This window comes from Ammospiza nelsoni, chromosome 1, assembly GCF_027579445.1.
Source record: "Ammospiza nelsoni isolate bAmmNel1 chromosome 1, bAmmNel1.pri, whole genome shotgun sequence".
NCBI lineage: Eukaryota > Metazoa > Chordata > Aves > Passeriformes > Passerellidae > Ammospiza > Ammospiza nelsoni.
Window position 1 is genome coordinate 20,453,154 of NC_080633.1, and position 18,441 is coordinate 20,471,594.

The 18,441-nt window shown below is 37.5% G+C and overlaps 1 protein-coding gene across 2 annotated transcripts; it reads right to left on the minus strand.

Annotated features, from left to right (window-relative positions):
• Nucleotides 1-1,125: 1,125 nt before the first annotated feature.
• On the minus strand, nucleotides 1,126-18,381 carry ARL5B (ADP ribosylation factor like GTPase 5B). 2 transcript variants are annotated; one of them, XM_059483710.1, is made up of 7 exons: nucleotides 18,152-18,241; nucleotides 13,164-13,302; nucleotides 10,514-10,574; nucleotides 9,224-9,371; nucleotides 7,500-7,583; nucleotides 5,683-5,834; nucleotides 1,126-3,802 (listed from the first exon to the last, which is right to left on the minus strand). In XM_059483710.1, exons 4-7 carry the CDS (start codon nucleotides 9,365-9,367, stop codon nucleotides 3,754-3,756), a joined length of 429 nt encoding a protein of 142 aa, XP_059339693.1. In that variant the 5' UTR covers nucleotides 9,368-9,371; nucleotides 10,514-10,574; nucleotides 13,164-13,302; nucleotides 18,152-18,241; the 3' UTR covers nucleotides 1,126-3,753. The 2 variants fall into 2 exon arrangements, with proteins under 2 accessions (XP_059339693.1, XP_059339684.1); XM_059483701.1 differs by lacking the exon at nucleotides 13,164-13,302 and having other exon boundaries at nucleotides 18,152-18,381.
• Nucleotides 18,382-18,441: the final 60 nt, after the last annotated feature.

Here is an 18,441-nt window from a genome sequence, read left to right on the forward strand (position 1 = left end):
AGCAGGTAAGGCACTGTTAAACTGGTCCTTTCCTGCCATCTAGGGGACACAAACTGGTGTGCAACTGGAACGATGTCTTCAGTTACATCCAGGAAAACTTTCTGTATGAAATGAAATATCTCTACCCAGCAAAACAGAAATGAAGAGTAGCACACCTAGCAAGAAACAAACCTAGGATAAAGCCCCCTCTCTTGCCTGCAGGGCAGGCACACACACTGTGTGGACAGCGTGCAGCTTTTCTACTGCACTGTCCCCTCAGAAGGAAAACATAGAACCACTCAATGCTGAAAGATCATCAAGGTAATTTTAGAAAAAGTTGAAGGTTGTTCCAAGATGCCAGTTTCTACTGCTAGCATTGGCATCACGGCCAGGTTTTTCTCAACCTACTCTCCTCATTGTTGCCTTCTGGGCCCTTTCACAAAGCAGACTCTACAAAAGGAAAGAGCAAACTCAGCTAAATGCTAAGTATAGCCAAATGCACACACAAATGCACATACAAGTTTTTTCCCAGTCTTTTGTTTGGATTTGTTTTGTTCTTGCCGTGGAAGGGAACAGTCCACTAAAACAAACACTCTTCTCCTAAAACAAACAAAGACCCACACTTCCCATGGCTGAAATGATGTGATCTTTAGGATCAAAGCTGGAGCTTCTCCGAGATGAAAGGAAGCAGGTGTCCAGCCAAGATGTTCTGTGAACTGGCTACAGCTGCACATGATGTAGGCCCCCATTCTGCCCCAGAGAACAGACTGGAGATGAAATGAAAGTGACAAGGCCACATTGCTACAATACCTCTTCACCAGAGTACTCACTAACAAAAACCCCATCCAAATTCACAGAACAACTCAATTTTATTTTGATGACAAATATTTTGAGCAGCTGTGCCCAAGTCCTCTTCACCTTACTGCATGCAGTGTGTTTAAAGATCTGGAAAGAATCCCTGCTTTGGGGATCCTGAACCTCTTTGTCACCTAGATAAAAAGTAAAAAAACATAAACAAATAAAAAGCCATGTGCCAACCAATTTAGAGCAGTACAACATAAATGTGCATAGGACAGACACCATAAATTCTTGAACTTAGGGTGATTAACATTGTTCTTTGTGAAGAGCATATTAAACACAGAATACTTTTAAAGTGCAAAACTACTGCAAGATATTTACTACATTTAAATTAGCAAACATAATGTGGTATTTGGCAATGCAAAGACACACACAGTAGTCATTCGAAGGCAACCCTTAAAAATTATGATCAAATCACTTTTAGTTTAACAGACTCCAAAGTTATTGCAAATAGGGCCCCCAAAATTCCATACCAAGGTGTTTTCCCCCAAAAAAATAATAATAGTAAAAAAAAAAAAAAAAACACACCAAAAAAACATAGCAGTAGTGCTGTGAACAAACCAGTATTATCAACGGAAAACAGTTGCAGAAAATGAACTTGTTAGGTGATAAAAATCATAGCATTTGTTAGGAATGCTTTATTCTGTAAAGATACTCAAAGGTCTTGAGTGCTAAGAAATAAAAAGAAAACATCCATTATTCTGATATTATAATGTCTACAGCCAGACCATTTCCTCCTCATCAAAGCTATATGCATTACCTCAGGTAAGACTGTATTTAGTAATCAAACTATAGATTTACAAATGGTTTTAGCTAGAAAGCATTAAATATAAAAATCATACTTCTTAAAAAAAAAAAAAAACAATCAAAGCACAATAAAACCAGCTAGTGCTCTCTTTAAGTATTCAGGACTACATTCTGAATGATATAATTTCAGTTTGCAATTTAAATTTATTTTCAGGTTTATTTTTAAGTTACCAAACAAGAAACATCATTCATACTATCATTTTATTTTTTTCCTTTATAATTTGCTTCCCTAAGAGCAAAACAAATCTTATTTTCACACATTAAATCAGCTGAACAACATAGCAAGCAGCTTTAATATTGGATTTTAACCTTGCCTTGCATTCATCTTTTTTCTTTATACACTACTTTTCGCTGACTTTAATTATTTTCTGAACATTTTGACTTGACACTCGATGTAGTCCTAAATATGACTTTTTCTAACTGGCAATAATACACAACTTCATTCAACCAATCACTGTTTTCACATGTATTCAGTCTTTCCAACACTTATAACAATATATTTACTGATACTTTTAACATTTCATTAAGTTTTATTTAAATAAAATGGAAGCAAATTGAAATTTACAAAGCTTAAAATTTTATTAAAGAAAACTCAGTGTTCTTAAATTTTCAAAACAAGATTAAACAGAAACATTTTGTCATCAAAAGCCTACAGTCAGTTTGCAAAACAGTTCAGGTAACCAAACTCCATGTGGCTTTTAGGCATGCAGAAGTGCAGAATGGTGCTTCTGGAAACCTGCCAAGCATTTAGATAGGCTGGGTACCTGACTGCTGCTGGGACCTTGCTAGGAACGGGGTGTCCACTATTGGTTTTGATTTGTTGGTTTTTTGTAATCCTCATGTGGGGTTTTTGGGGGGACTGGTAGTTAGGTTTATGTGATGCTTCATGTTCTCAATTAACTCCGTATCTTTAGATTATCTTTAGATTTAACTTAATTCCCTTCAAATTGAATTAACAGTTACTGGGTCCACTCTTTCACCACCTGTTTTTCAAATTTCAGGTGAAGGAATCTAACTCAAACACTGTCAAAAGTTCTCTGCTTGTGCAAATAAGACCAAAAACAAAAATGAAGGCAAAATAATTTCTCTGTAACAGAATCCGAAAACATGTATGATAGTAGATAAATAAATGTCAAGATTAGCTTCACTCCAAAGTCTACAGATACAGCACCATGGTTTTGTTTTGTTTATAGATCTGGCTTCCCTTTTGATTTTGTATTAATTTAGAAAACAGCACTCTCACTAAAAGGTGAGGAAGGCTCACATATATAGAGTTTAAAATTTTAACAATATAGAAAGTCTACACATAACACTGGCTGCTGTGATTCCAAATTTAATTACCCATTTATCTTTGAAAAGTTATTCAAGTTCTAAATGACTACACCAGCATTTAGTAATAATATTTTTATGCACTGTACAGAGATGTACCTTCAAGTAGAAGACTGTAAGAATGTTCTAGAACTACCTACCAGAGAAACTGAGACTGAAACAGATTTTTAAGGCAGAAGTTCCATTGTATATCAGATTGAAAGCCATCACAATATTAACTTTAACTAGTTCATTAAGCACTTAAAAATTTGCATTCATAACTATTAATTCTCGTGCTGACTAGAACTCTACTAATATTCCAGGAAGTCCAGCTGGAGATATGGTTATCCTTTGAGGTTAAAGCTATGGCAGAGTAAAGTTAACCTAAACACTACTTTTAATTATTAAATAAAATGTGCTCCTTTATGTTAGTAAGTTATACAACTATTTAGAAAGAGGAAATATGAAATATTGACAATGACAAAAGAGATTTTAAAAAGCTATCATTGAAAAAGTTAGAATTCATATTCAGAGGAATTTCAATGCTTAAAAACAGATTCACATATGTTCATCCAGTTGAAGATTAGTGTATTAAAAAAAGTTAAGAAAATACTTTTGTGTTTCAGTTCAACTGCGCTTGATTCAAGCACAGCTTAGAGGTTGGCAGATATAAATTAAACATTGATCACTGCCTCAGCAGCCAAAAGTACAGAAAAATGTACATGTTCACAGGATAAATAGAAGTCTCTTCTTCTGGAGGAATAACAAAAAAAAAAAGAAAAAAAGGCAAAAAAAAAAAAACTATCTCACTCCAATACGGGAGGTCATCCACTCCAAGCCTTGGCATAATCTGAAATATAAGAGATGTTATACTTGGTACAAGTTCTATTCCAGCATCTTGAAGGTATTTTCTACTTGTTTTTAGGTGAAAAAACAACTACTTAAAATAAATTAAATCAACTGGAAATGGGATTGAAAGCTGAAGAGAGTAACCAGTGTTTTAAGCTTAAATTTACTTAGGCTTTGGCCACATGAAAATGATCAAGCATTCTAAATTATTGAAGCTTGGCAGTACTTCAAATTTCTTTCTCCTTGTAAACCTACAAGACAATATCCTTAAATGCTTACTTGCAAGTACATGAAAAGAAAAAAGTTTTTCTCGCTCTACAGAAAGCTAGACCTTTACATACTAATATTAAAAGAAAAAGGGCGGGTTATCTAGACTGAATTGTTTCATGAAAAGACAGTATATCAAAATTACATTACAAAATTAAAAGTGTGTTTATATTGAATACCAAGCCTGCATGGGATCTAATCTGCTTCCTAACCCAATTTGCATCTCTATTTAAAAGTCTTCCATTTTAGAAGATAGACTTTCCCTTTATTTCCCAGGGATCTAGTTACCTAATTTATACCCTTTTGAGCTTTAACTCTGTCCAGTAAATCAGTGTTTAGCTATCCAAGAATGCTAGCTTCACTCACACCAGGTTGATCCCTCCCAGATTCTTGTCAGATTTTCCCAAGGAAGACTCAGCTCAGCTATCTAACTCTGGGAATGTTTTATTCTAAGTTCATTTCACTACTGTCATAGTTTAAAGCATTCTAAATATTCATTGCTTTTTTTTTTACAATACAAAAGAAGCAGCCTAGGATGGCCACTGTTTCTAAACTAAACCTCATGTTTATTAATTATTATTTTCCTTCAAATGTCAACTTGGTTGAGTATCTTACTTAGTCCATAAACTGTGTACTTAAACGTGACTTTAGCAAAACTGGTAGAAGGAAAGTAGTTAGCTTTTAGAACAAAATAATACAACCACCCCATAAAAAACCCCCCACTTTGTTCTCACTTACACCTTCCACCCCAGGGAAGTTAATGCCACCATTCACTCTACAAGACATCTCCATGACATTAAATACTTCATCCTAGAAAGTGAGGTAGTTGCTCTCCCTTCCTAAATACCCAGTTGGATTCACTATTTTTGATGTCACAAGACCACAGTATTGTAAAGGTTGTACAATACAGCTAAAAAAACCCCTAAATACCACATATTACAAAACTGCTTTAAAAGCCAAGAAGAAAAATCAGTACACTTCACACCACACAAGGAAGACATTATCCAACTTGTTAGAAGATATCAAAATTTGTTTTTTTTATATTTACAGACTAAGGATCTAAGGCTAGCCGAGCATTCCGTTTTAGTAATTGTTAACATAAGGTATGCAAATTTCAAAATTAGCTACATTAGCTAGATATAAACCAAGTTTCATACTGGTAAAAAATTTGTTTTATGACAGATCTATGTAACTTCTCCTCAAAAACTATGTTTCAATGCTAATCAAAAAAGCCAACCAAAAAAACCCTGAACACCTCAACCTCCCAGCTTAGAAGCTTTCTGTAGCTTAGAATATAAAGGAAGAGAACAGTAGCAAATTTCTTCAAATACAGAAAGACACACAAGAGTAAGAGAGTAGCACACAGAAAGTAGACAGTTATGTCAACAGCTACATACTTAGGTGGAGGGGTGGTGTTTGGTTTTTGGTTTGGAGTTTTCAACAACAAAAGGAAGACACTCATATGAATTTGGAGCATGAGCTACGAAAAAACCCACAAGGCTCAAATACGAAAAATTCAAAGTGTCCCTCTGACAGCAAAGTTCAGAACTTTCAAAAAATGCACTTTGGTGTCAGCAGGACCAGGAATTGCCATAGTAAGCAGTAAGCACTTACCCCTCTCCTGTCAGAGCACAGCAGGACTGGATGTGCCAGGGGTGATCCTTTATGGAGCTGAGGGTGAGGTACGCGGATATCTCGGCAGCCGTCATGCAGCCTTTCATGTCCTGCTTGTTCGCAAAGATCAGAACCGCAGCCTTCCGTAAATCCTGGAACCATTCAGAGGACTCAGTTACCACACAGAGCTAAAAGGCTACTGTGCTAACTTCATTTGTTAAAAGGACTGTATCCAAGCTAATCAACAATTACACTGGAGCATGGAGTTTTAACTGTCTTACTACACGAAATATTTGTTACTGTAAGGCTAAAAAACTAAGTTATTCAGAAGTGTTCACCACCACAGAGAATCAAATTGTTTGGTGTTGACCACATGTTCATACATAATAATGAAAGTCTTGTCAAAATACATTTTATAATGCTTCAAACCACTCAGCCAGCAGAATTATTTCTGGTTAAGTACTGCAAGTCCTATACAATACAATAAACACTATTCAAATAGAAAAGCCTGCTAGATACCAGTCCCTTGAAATTCCTTCAACTTCATTAAAGAAGTTCTGTATTGATTAAAGCAGTAATAATTTAAGAAAACTTTCCAAATTCCTAAAAGTTTAACCCTAGTGTTACAAAAAGGGAGTTTTAATAATGCTGCATCAGCTTTAATAACTAATTAAAATAGTTTTGTTTCAGCATGGAATTTAGCATTCAAAACAGACAAGAACTAGAATGTATGGGTCTAAAAGAGAATTAGGGTAAACAAATCTAATACTCAGGAAGCTGACAGTTGCAACTAAAAGTGTTCAATACACTTCAATGCATGTTAAATTTTGAGAGTATTTTTCCACCAAGAGAAAAAAACCCAGAAAACAACAAAGCTTTATGATCTACAGCTGAAAATTCAACCCTGCAAGTAGCCCAGTCTAGGCCTACCAACTGATTTCAAGAGATGGTAGATCACAATTTCTTGTAGACTTTGAGACTGGAAACCAAAAAACTACATGGGAAAACTTCAGCACAAGAAGTAATTTTCCCACCTTTTTTGGTAGTGAATTTCCTCCTTACTATTAGATCCAAACTACAACTAACATTAAATTGCAAAGCAAAAACTCACTTATGTGAAACACAAGTCTCTCAGAGAAGTTAACTCAACAGGACTAATTGCAGTGTACTAAATCCTTTTCTTTCAAAAATGAAGGAGAATATTTAGATTTAAAACAACCTCAATTCAGCTTCAGAGTGATCACAAAAGGTTTTAACATATTTTACCTCAGCAACATACAAGTTAATTTAGGACGTTTGAGTGAATTGACTCAAGTCCCTAGGACAACAAATAATAAAAATACAAACAAATAATTCTGAAGGAAATTGAACTGAAATTAATTTTCCCATAGTATGATATATACTCCTTAATTTTAAGGAACAGAATTAGAACAAAGAAAAAAAAGTAGGCAATTTCATTTCTCTAAAATAAAAACTTAAAAAAAAGTTTCTTGAAATTTCAGCCATTTAACTGAACTAGGGAGTGGTAAAGGACAACAATACCCAGTTACATTAATATGAATCATAACATTTTATAAGTTCAAAATTTGCAAAGTAAAGACTGATTTGATTACAATCAAGCAAGTCCTATTAGAAGAGTGCTTCATAATAATTTTTCTCCTTATTTATAACTTACATGGTTTTAAAATGTGATCAACATGAATGCACACTTATTCTCAATTTTTTTTTTCTGATGGCATTATTTTTGTTAACAAAGGAAACATGAAACATTATTTAACTGTTCTCAACAAAACTATTATCCCAACTCCAGACCATACCTCATGAGCCAGCATTCTATAAAGTTCTTCTTTTGTAATAGAAAGTCGCTCTCTATCAATGCTGTCAACAACGAGAATGATGAACTAGGGAAAAACACCAACAGTATAATATGTAAATACAAACTACAAATTACAGAAAGCACAATTTCAAGAGACCACTACCACTAGTCTTCCTACAGAAGAGACAGACACTTTCAGAGGACACCAGAAAAGAGAAAGTGACAAAAGAGAGGAAAGAGAGTAGTAAAAAGGGAGAATTAGAAATCACTGCTATAATTCTCCAACATATTCTCCAAATCACTTTGCCTTATAAAATTAAAGTGATTCATTAGCCACTAAAAATGACCACAAAGTATGAAAACCTGAGTCAATTTAATGCTGCTGTGACTTTGAGATGCCTAGCAGATGAGGTGGAACAGTAATAGAATTAATTCATATGAGGGAGGCTAGGATTAGCATAGTAAACAGATCTCTTTTCTTCCTCAACTGCTTCCAGCAGACAAAGCTTCTAAGTAAAGGGAAAGTTCTTTCCAAGTACTACAAGGCACTGGATTTCAAACACTTGCTAGATAGAATATGAAGAACATCCCAAAAGTATCAGAAAAATAAAATATGCATCTCTCCAAATTCCAAAACCAGATACTCAAGGGATAAATGTCAAGAACTTATTGCTCTATACCAGATAATACTGGTAGAAGTCTCTTTATCTTCACACGTTTCTTAGGTGTAGCTGCACTTTTCCAGATAACATAAAAAATTAGTCTAAAATACTAGAGATGAAGGTTGAGATGTCATTATCAGGCTTACAGTAGATCTAGGACGGATCACTGATTTCACCTCTCTTCAAGAGCATAGGAAAAGATATAGAAAAAGGAAGAGATAAAAAACCTAATTTTACAGGAGGATGGAATACTTATACAATGAATAATATCTACAAGAGGTCTCTACTTCTAGTAGAAATGGTAAGAAATGAAGTTTAGAATATTTTACATCAGTGTAGATGTCTCAAAAAGAGTCCTCAGTGATTATATGTGCCTTTTTGTATTGATAACCTCTTGGCCTCAAAAAGACTGTCACAAAAAACAAACCCCACAAATCAACTGTTGCTGAATTCCTCTCCAACCTTTCCAGCAACAGCAGCTCTGCCAGTACCTCACGAGTAGTGCACAGCAAGACTTTCCTTCCTCCTCTGGATAAAAGCTATGAGCTGATGAGCTGTTTAAATAACGCTGCCTAGGCTTAGAGAAAGTTTCATTCCTTTATTCCTTATTCCTTCATTCCTCATTTCCTCCTAATTATCATTATTTCAAAACCATTTCAGACTGGATGTACAGAAGTACAGTTGACCACTGCAAATCATCACAAAATTTCCAAGTTACATTTCAAAGTTTTCTTTTTAATTGACTTAAAAAAAGCAAGCAAAAAAATCTGATCTAAAACACATTTCATTATCATTTGATTGCCAAGGAAAAATCTAACTTCACAGTTTATAGCAGAGATCAAATAACACTACAATAAAGTATATAGAAAAAAATACTTCAAATATTACCAGAAAAATCACTGCATACCAGAGATACCTCACACTTTTTGAATTTATTCTCCCTCATTAGAATGTAAAAACAATACAGCTGCAATCTCTACAAAAGTCTACAAATACTCCTAATAAATAATTAAATATAATTTCAAACAAACATATTTGCAGATTTCAAAGCATCTTCTCATACCTCTGTGTTTGAATAATAGGTATTCCACGACGACCGTAATGATTCTTGTCCTCCAATATCCCACATTAAGAAATGAGTGTTTTTCACCACTATTTCTTCTACATTGCTTCCTATGGTTGGAGAAGTATGAACCACTTCATTCATTAAGCTAAAGGAAACAATATCACACCATAAAGACCACTCAGCAAAATCCACAAGGCTTGTTAGAGTTCAGTTATAAGAATTTTTTTTTTAGAAAAGTAAATATCTGTAACTGACAAAAAATATTCAAAAATCAGGCATATTTAAAAAAGCTATACATTTGAACTTTAGAAAGCAATGACTATAGTCATGCTTAAAGAAATCAGCAAGGAAAAATAAGTACATAAAAGGCATAAAAATGGTTAAGTGTTATAGGAGGACTGTCTTTCTAAAGGGCATTAACAGACACTTAAAATGCATTTGTTTTAAAGCAGGAGCTGCCATTCTAAAGATACCAAACAGACAACCACTAAACTGTGCAAAATAAAAATCAGAATATAATTTTATCAAAGCACTCTATTTGGTGCTCTAGATAACTAGATATTAAATCTCAAAGGACTGTTTGGTTACATAGCTGAACATTTCTCAGTTCTTCCTTTAAGCTTGCTCAAAATGTTCACATACAGAAAGATTTTTTGGAAAGCATACTATGCTGCTTTGCTATCCAAATATAAGGATATTAATTTATCTATACTCTCCTCCTTTTCCACAATTACAATAGTAATTATGCTCCTGACAAACTCTTGAATTTATTATGGATATTCTTGTAATGCTGCCAAGATTTGGGTGCAATGATGCTATAGAAAATGAGTAAGGTAGGACCTGGGAAAGCTGAAATATTATTTTTAGGAATTCTCTATCACAAATTTTAGACACTGGAATTGAGAAACATTTGGAAACCTTTTCAGATTTTTGAAGCATGGCTGGAATTTCCATTAATTTAAAAATCATGTTCTTTTCTGCAGTTACTGGGACAGGATTATTTTATGAATACAAATTCAGACAGGCTTTCATGGGAAAAAAATTGCAGTTCATTTTGTGCTCAGATGTAGAAATTTGTTGTCAATTTATAGTTCAATTTTACAGCACAGCAGTTCCTTCACTTATCCTTTAAACATTTACCCTGTTTAGAGCAACTCATTCCATGAATGTACAAATTGTGATCTAGAACCCCAGAGATTACTCCAGGTTACAAAGCTGAATTTTCAAAGATTAAACAGTGACAAGTAAAAAAATGCAAACAGAAAAACAATTAGTTCATATACTTACAACTGGTAAAGAATAGTAGTCTTTCCAGCATTATCAAGTCCCACTATGATTACTTTGTGCTCTGCATATTAAAAAAAAAAAAATTAAAAAAAGAAAAAAGAAGAAGACAAAAATAAATTAGTGAAACAGCAATAATTATAATTCTGGTTAATCACTCTCCCTTACTGAAGAATGCAACTGCTTATTTCTTTTATATCAACACCTTACACAGATTAGTGGTGACTTCAGGACAGAAAAAACACCAAACAAAGCCCCATCTTCACTTGAGACCCCAGTCTCAGGAAAAGCCAGCACTGGAAATCTAATAAAGGTATGGTTACTAATGATTACTTCATCTACAACATCTAGTTTTAGAAAGAAAAGTACAATAAAAAAAATATAATCCATAGCAGTGTATCATGCTAAAAACACCGGCACTATCCAAAGACTGCAAAAGGTATTACCCCAACATTCAATGATCAATAATCATTTATTAAGGTACCATCATTATTCACACAGTAAAATCTAAGAGGAAACTGTATTTTGAATAGGCCACAGATTCTAATTTTGCAACTTTTGAACTGAGAAGTCACAGAATGATAAATGGTCAAGGCTGGAAGACACTTCTGGAGCTCATTTGGTTGAACCTCTTTGCTGAACCAGGCCCACAGAGCCAGTGGCCTCGGACCATGTCCAGAGGGGTTTTTAATGTATCCAAGATGGAAACTCCACAGCCTCCCTGGACAGCCTGGGTTATTGCTCAGTCACCCTCACAGTGAAAAAGTGTTTTCTGATGTTCAGAGGGAACTTGTGTGTTTCAGTTTGTGCCCACTGCCCGGTCCTGTGATTGGGCACCACTAAGACAAGTCTGGCTCTGCCCTCTTTGCACCTCCTTTTCTCATATGTGAGATGCTCCAGTTCCTCGTCACCCCTGCAGCCCATCACTGGACTCTCCCCAGAACGTCCACGACTCTCTTGTACTGAGGAGCCCAGAACTGGACACTGGACACACTCACTGCAGGTGAGGCCTCATCAGTGCTGAGCAGAAAGGAGAAATCATCTGCCCCACCCTGCTGTAAAGTCCAACATACAAAACAGCGATATTGCAATTGCAGCAATACTGTTTGTTTCCAGGCACAGGGGAGACAAAACAGAAATCAACCAAACAAACAAAATCAGTAAAACAGTCCTCCAGAATTCATATGCTCCTCTGTAAATAATTCCTCTTAGAATTTCCAATCCAGTATCACAGCCACTTAGAATGGTGCTTCTTTTGCTACAGGTGTGAAGCTACAGCATACTGATCCAATTACTGACAAAAATAAGCAAACTACTTGAGAGTGAAAAATTTGCAAATGGATACATAAAAACTCTGTGAACAAGCTCACTTTTAAAGAGATAATATTTACAATTCTAGGGCACTTATTTCAAAGCAAAACGTGGTTCACAGTTTAAAGATTTCCTACAAAATACCACACTTGATCCACAGGATCAAACAAGTTAGTAGATCAGAAGATCTATTGAAAGTATCAAATTATTTTTTTTCTCCCAAAAGTATGTGGTTTAAGGAAAAATTGAAGCATTTTGGTTAAAAATCTATTTATATATAGTAATCTAGGTCTTTTAATACTGAATATTACTGGAATAAAATATTTTCTTGTTTGGAACTTTTGTAAGTTTTGCTGTGCAATAGGATCATAACAGATGGTAAAATGTATTTCCCTGTGCCAGTTCCCCTACTACTGCATCCTGTAAACACATGCTAAGAAAAGAACATTTCTTGACTGTAAATGGAGGAGTACTTTTAGCCCCACTAACAGCAGCATCAGTAATTAATAGCCTTTCCCAATACATAAATAGTATGAAATTCTCTCTACTTTCAAGGCTAATAAATCATGCCTAGTAGCTTTACTGTCCATCTCTCCTTCAAAAAAAATTAAATGTAGAGAGCTTCCAAAGGTCCAAACACAGAAATGCCCTCAAACTAAACATGTTGTCAACTATTGCCAGGAAGATGATTCTACTTTTGCAGCATTCTGTTTAAGTTATTTTCAAGAAAGAAAAGAAATTCCAGTCAGGCATTACACTGCTCTCTCATCTTCCTATCAGAACACGTTATCTTAGGCGTGAATGACTGGAGTGTTGGATGATACAACATCACACTGAGTCATGAAGAAAAAAACTCCATTGAGATGGCTGCTTTTGAAAGCCACTGAAGTGTGAATGGTCCAACACTAACTGGGAAAAAAGGCACAGCTTATCTGTGTTACTTCATAGTCAGATGGTGTTTCATAGAGTGATTGAATAAGCACAAACAATAAACAGGCACACAAGTGTTAATCAATAGTGATCTTGGCATGAAAATGGTAAAATGAAATCATGGGTATTTCATAGAAGTAACAGATTCCAGAACTACAGTAATGGAAACTCTTCACTTACAAACATAGTCAAAAGTTGAATTTCTGTCTAGTTTGATGAAAACAAAAAATTCACACATAGATGTCCATTAGAGGAAAAACATGTGAGCTTAAAAACTACCAAACTAAGACAGAACAGAATTTTAGCATGACAGCTACTTGTTTACAAGAGTAACTAGAAGACAGATGCCACATTTAGGAGGAAGGACAATTACTGGGTAAATCATAGGCAGTGATTTGTGTTCTGTACTTACAGACTAACCCAAGTTTCTCCCTTTCACTGGCTGGTATTCAAACTCAGTTTAGGTTGTATTTATGAATATCTTCCCAGTCCACCACGTTCTTGGCAAAAGAAGAAGAAAATCCATAACAAAGTTGAGAGAGCAGAAGAGTCTTTATTAATCGCGTAGGAAAAGGGAAGGAAGATGGGGAAAGTAGAAGAAGTAGGCATATGCAGGGGAAAAAAAGAAAAGACAGTATTAGTCTACTCCTTAAAAGAATCCAAGGATTTCTTGATTTCATCAACCATTTCTAGCACACTGTTTAAAAAAATTGATATGTAATATGGTTTAAAAAATCTGTGGCAGTTTAGTATTACAGAAACACAGAACAGTGAAGATTATCTTCTGGCAGATCTTAGAAGTAAGACATAATATGCTCTTTTCTTCCTTACTCATCTATATTTCTCTATGATACAAGAGCCCAAAACTGAAGATTCAATTCTCCCAACATGCCTTTTTCTCTACTTTGCAAAAGATAAAAACAAAAAAAATTCTAAATACTTTAGTGATGAGACTTCTAACATATTTGGAAGAAATGACTACTGAATGAGTACCAAGAGCTTTCAAGCTGTGAAACAAAATGCTCATCTGGTTCCAAAGAGCAACAGCCTTGGAGGCCTCAGAGTTGAAGACAGAATGCAGACAGAAGTTTGCTAGAAAGAAGGCAGGAGGAATAGCATAATTCTGGAGGTCAAAAAGGTTTCAACACAAAGACTCATTCTGCACACTAACAGCTAATTTAGAGTCTTCTCTTAAGCACAAAAGAACTGCTAAAATACATTTGTATCCCCAGATTTGATTACAAGGAAGCAGAGAAGCTGTCAATAACTTTTAGTAATCAGAGGAACCAAAAACCATTTGATTTTCCAGATAATGGTTTCTCCTAACCTGACTGGGAACTGCCACTAAGGCTAGGTGAAATAAACGGTGGAGTTACAGAAGTTCAATCATCTTGAATTAGAGCTTACCATTACTTTTCTTAAAGCAACTTTTTAATAACTGTAGCAATTATTCAGAGCAACCTGTAAGATGCTGGATAATTACCATTCCAAAAATAAGTAAACCCCAGATTTGTGAGCTTCTCTATATACCACATTAAAAAAATAAGGTCTTGATAACAGTCATTTATCTTTATCAGGGTTGCTGACATTCACTTCTATTTTAACCCACAGTTTAATTAAGAGCTATCTTGGTAATACTGCTGAAATGATAAGTCAAGCAAGTTTTACTCAGACATGCATTAACACAGGCACTAACTTAATGGCTCCACCATCTATCCACACTACTACATGTTGCTCAGAAGAATGTGCCACTTGACTACTGAATCATAGCTTCAGCATTTTTGGAGCTTCAGCAGGTTATTTCTGGAGTCTGATTTTTTTAAAACTTCTGAAAGTAAGTTACCAGAAGTAAATTCAACTGAACTTATGTAATTTAGCAACTAGACTTTAAATGGCTGCAGAGAATGGTATTTTAAATAAAACAATTCTTGAGTAATTTTTTTTTGTCAAGTTCAAAAACAAGGAAAAAATATCACAAAGCCATTAGAAAGTTACCTAGAAAAATGACAAAAGTCTATTTTAAAGCCAACTGTTTATTTTATGAGTAAAAGTATCTCTATTTCAGTTCACATTGTTCAATTACCGCTTGATTATGAGACAATATGTATTGAGAGCTGAAAGACTTAGGCACACCTCATCCTCCATGCTCTACTTGACAGAACACAGATGGAACTTTCAAATCTTTCCTTAGTTTCACCTTTCCTTTTGCCAAGTGCTGCAGGTTATCACACAACTCACACCGGCCATGAGAACTGATCCCATGATCCTCACACAGCAGACCCTATGTGCACCTTTGGAATACTCCCTCTGTACAGCCAAAATCAGTGTGCAAGTTACTGTGCTGGTCTGCTCAACACAGCAACTTCCCAGGACAGCCTGTGAATTCCACAAGGAACTATCAAGATTTGATGTAATTAGAGGAGCAACCAAAATCAACTCAGATATTACTATGCTTTATTATTAGTAATGATATTATTTAGAGAACACGGAGAATAATTTCCCATCAGATCAAAAATTAATGTTTGAAGCAAATTTTCTACAATGAAATTTTAGTTTTAGCCATGAAAAGAAACTCTCTTTTCTGTGATACCCCAAGAAGAGGAAGCAAAAAAAAAACCAAAAAAACAAACCCAAACCAAAGCAAAAACGAAACAAAAGACAAATCCAGCACTAAACCAGGATCGGGACACACCCTAAAGTCTCTTATTGGGATAAATGCCAAAGAGTAAATATTTCATGATATTACCTCATCTATTTAACTGAGACACTAATATTTCATTAACCATTTAAATATATGAATGTATTAGATTTGCAACATGAGATTTTGATAGTGGAGAGAGCTACACTGCTTTCTGAGAAACTCCTAGAAACTTCTCCAATGTGCATCCAGCCAATGCCAGTCAAGGCCACCAGCAACAGGTGTAATGCCTCTGGGATATTTAAGATGAGAAAAAGTTATTGCGTAGGAGAAACTAAGGACATAGAAAAAAGTAGTGAGAATATGTGAGAGAAACAACTCTGCTGACTCCAAGGTTGAGGCAGAAGGAAGGGGAGAAGGTGCTAAAGGTGTCAGGGATCCACACACAGCCCATGGTGAGGCAGCTGTGTCCCTACAGCCAGAGGTCCCTGGGGGAGCAGAGATCCACCTGCAGCCAGAGGTGCACAGGGAGCAGAGATGCACCCACAGCCCACGGTGAGGCAGCTGTGCCCTGCAGCCAGAGGTCCCTGGGGGAGCAGAGATCCACCTGCAGCCCACAGGGGATGCCACAGTAGAGCAGGCAGATCCCAAAGGCAGCTGTGACCCCACTGGACACTCATCCTGGAGCAGGATCCTGGCAACAACCTGTGGAGCTGTGGAGAGAAGGCCACTCTGGAACAGGTTTGCTGGCAGGTTTGTGACCTTGTGGGGGGATCCAGACTGGAATGGCCTGTCCCTGAAGGACTGTCTCCCTGAAGGACTTGTGAAAAGAACTAGTGTTGGAACAGTGAAGAATTGCAGACCTTGGGAAGAACACACATTGGAGAAGCCCATGGAGGACTGTCTCCCATGGGAGAGATGCCACACTGGAACAGGGGATGCAGTCCCCTTCATAAGGAAGAAAGAGTGGCAGAGACAATATGTGATGAGCTGACCACAGCCCCCATTCCCTGTTCCCTCCTGCAGGGAGATGGCAGAGAACCAAAAATAAAGCTAATCCTGGGAAAAAAAAGAGGGAGGAGTGGGGAGCAGGTGTTCAGAAGATCTGGTTTTACTTCTCATTAACCTGTTCTGGTTTGATTGGTAATGAATTCTATTAATTTCACAAATTGAGTCTGTTTTGCCCATGATGGGAACTGGTGAGCAGTATCTCCCTTTCCTTATCTCAACCCAGAAGATTTTGCTGTATTTTCTCTCCCCCCGTCCAGCTGAGGAGGGGTCATACAGCTGCTTTGGTGGGCATCTGGCACCCAGCCAGGGTCACTCACAATGAAGAATAACTTTTCTTCCAGGAAATAATATACAATAACCAAGACAATGTGTTTTCCTGAAGATAAATACTGACATCATAATCTACTATAGAGGCAAGTACTAAATGCCACCAGTTATCTGGTGATCTCCCTGCTTATACATCTCTTTGGAGTCTTTGGAATACCTCATGGAAGAAAAGGAGATCCAGATTGCACTACTTGATGAAAATAAAAAAAAAGGTACTTAGTATTTTTCTGGAGGATAGGGGAAACATTGGATCTTGCCAAATAGGTTTGACAGTTCAGGAAAATAAGAAATTAGCAACAAATTCAGAAGACTTCAGGAATTACATGGTAGGATGGTGTATGCATGAGAAAAATCAATGATCTGGGACTGGATCCCAATCCCATCCCATGAAAGACAGTTTGATACATAGATGTTAATGTGCACACACACTGAGGCTTTGGTATGTACAGAATTAGACTGAGTTATGTGCAATCACAGGCAGAAAACTATTAAAGTACACCAGGTGTATCTGCCTCCAAAAACTTGCAACAGAGCATTGCAAAAAAAAAGGCTTATCTGCATTTTCAATAACTTTAAAGTGGAAATGAGGTACACATTTGGAAACCTGATGAGAGAACAATTAATGAATTTATTGTTTATACTGTTTTTCCTTGAGGCCTTGAGCTTGGAGCAGGCAAGATGATGTTACTATTTAATTTTCTAATCAAAGCTGGCTAGGTAAACCAAAATTATTAAATCAAATAAATTAACAGATAAACCATAATTTTCTACTTTTATGATAACCATCTGAGGTGAAGGTGGTGGCAGACCCAAATTCTGCGCTCTGGATTAGAACACGAGCTGTGATTGCAGGGCTGGATGAACTGGGCAGGAGAGCATGGAAAGCGATACTATCCCCTTATGACCTTTTTATTTTTGGCCGGAGAACTGATTTTCTTGGGTCACTAACTGTATTTACCAGTATCTTTGCCAAAACACAAACAGATCTTTACCTCGAAGGGCCCCGCATGTTTGGCGTCGTTCTTTTCCTTTTAATTAAAGACTAAAACAACACGATTTTAATAACAGATCCCGACTTAAAAAGCAGTCTCGCGAAGCCCGGAGGGGCCGTCACGGTGCAGCGCAGCCCCAGCAGCCCGGGCCGCCGCGGATGGTTAACGCTGGGTGTTTAACGCGGCCGGGGAGGAGGGGACAGGAGGGACCATCTCGGGAACTCAAACAAAGCGACCCGGAGCATGAGGCGCCGCGGCACCAGCGCTCAGGGCGCTGCACAAAGCAAAGCCCAACTTTTGGCCGGGCGGGCCTTCAGGGGAAGCCTGGCGAGCGGAGCCGGCCCCGAGCCCCCACGGCTGCCCGCGGCCCCCGCAGCCCCGCGGGCTCCACTCGCCGCCCGCCCCGCCGCCGCTTCGGGCCCGCGCGCCCACCTTGGCTACCGAAGAGGCTCCACAGCTTGGCGAAGATGAGGCCCATGCCTAGGCTCGGCTTCCCGCCGAGCGCCCGGGGCTCCCCGAGCTCACCCAGGCGGCAGCAGCGGCGCCGACTCTCCCGTCTCCCTCAGCGGAGGCTCCGCAGCGGCCCCGGCAGCGCCGAGCGGGCGGGCAGGCTCAGGGGAGGGCGGGCACGCGGCGCGGCCCCGCCCCGCCAACGGCCGCACGGCCCCGCCCCCCGGCGCGGCCCGCGCGCGTCACTGCGGCGTCATGGCGGCGGCAGCGGC

Coding starts and splice junctions, on each gene's coding strand:
- ARL5B (XM_059483701.1), bottom strand. CDS start 18,197: ATGGGCCTCATCTTCGCCAAGCTGTGGAGCCTCTTCGGTAGCCAAG. Junction 10,575..18,151: donor GAGCCTCTTCGGTAGCCAAG/GTGGGCGCGCGG, acceptor TTTAATATGCAG/AGCACAAAGTAATCATAGTG. Junction 7,584..9,223: donor CCTATTATTCAAACACAGAG/GTATGAGAAGAT, acceptor GTTTTTCCCTAG/TTCATCATTCTCGTTGTTGA.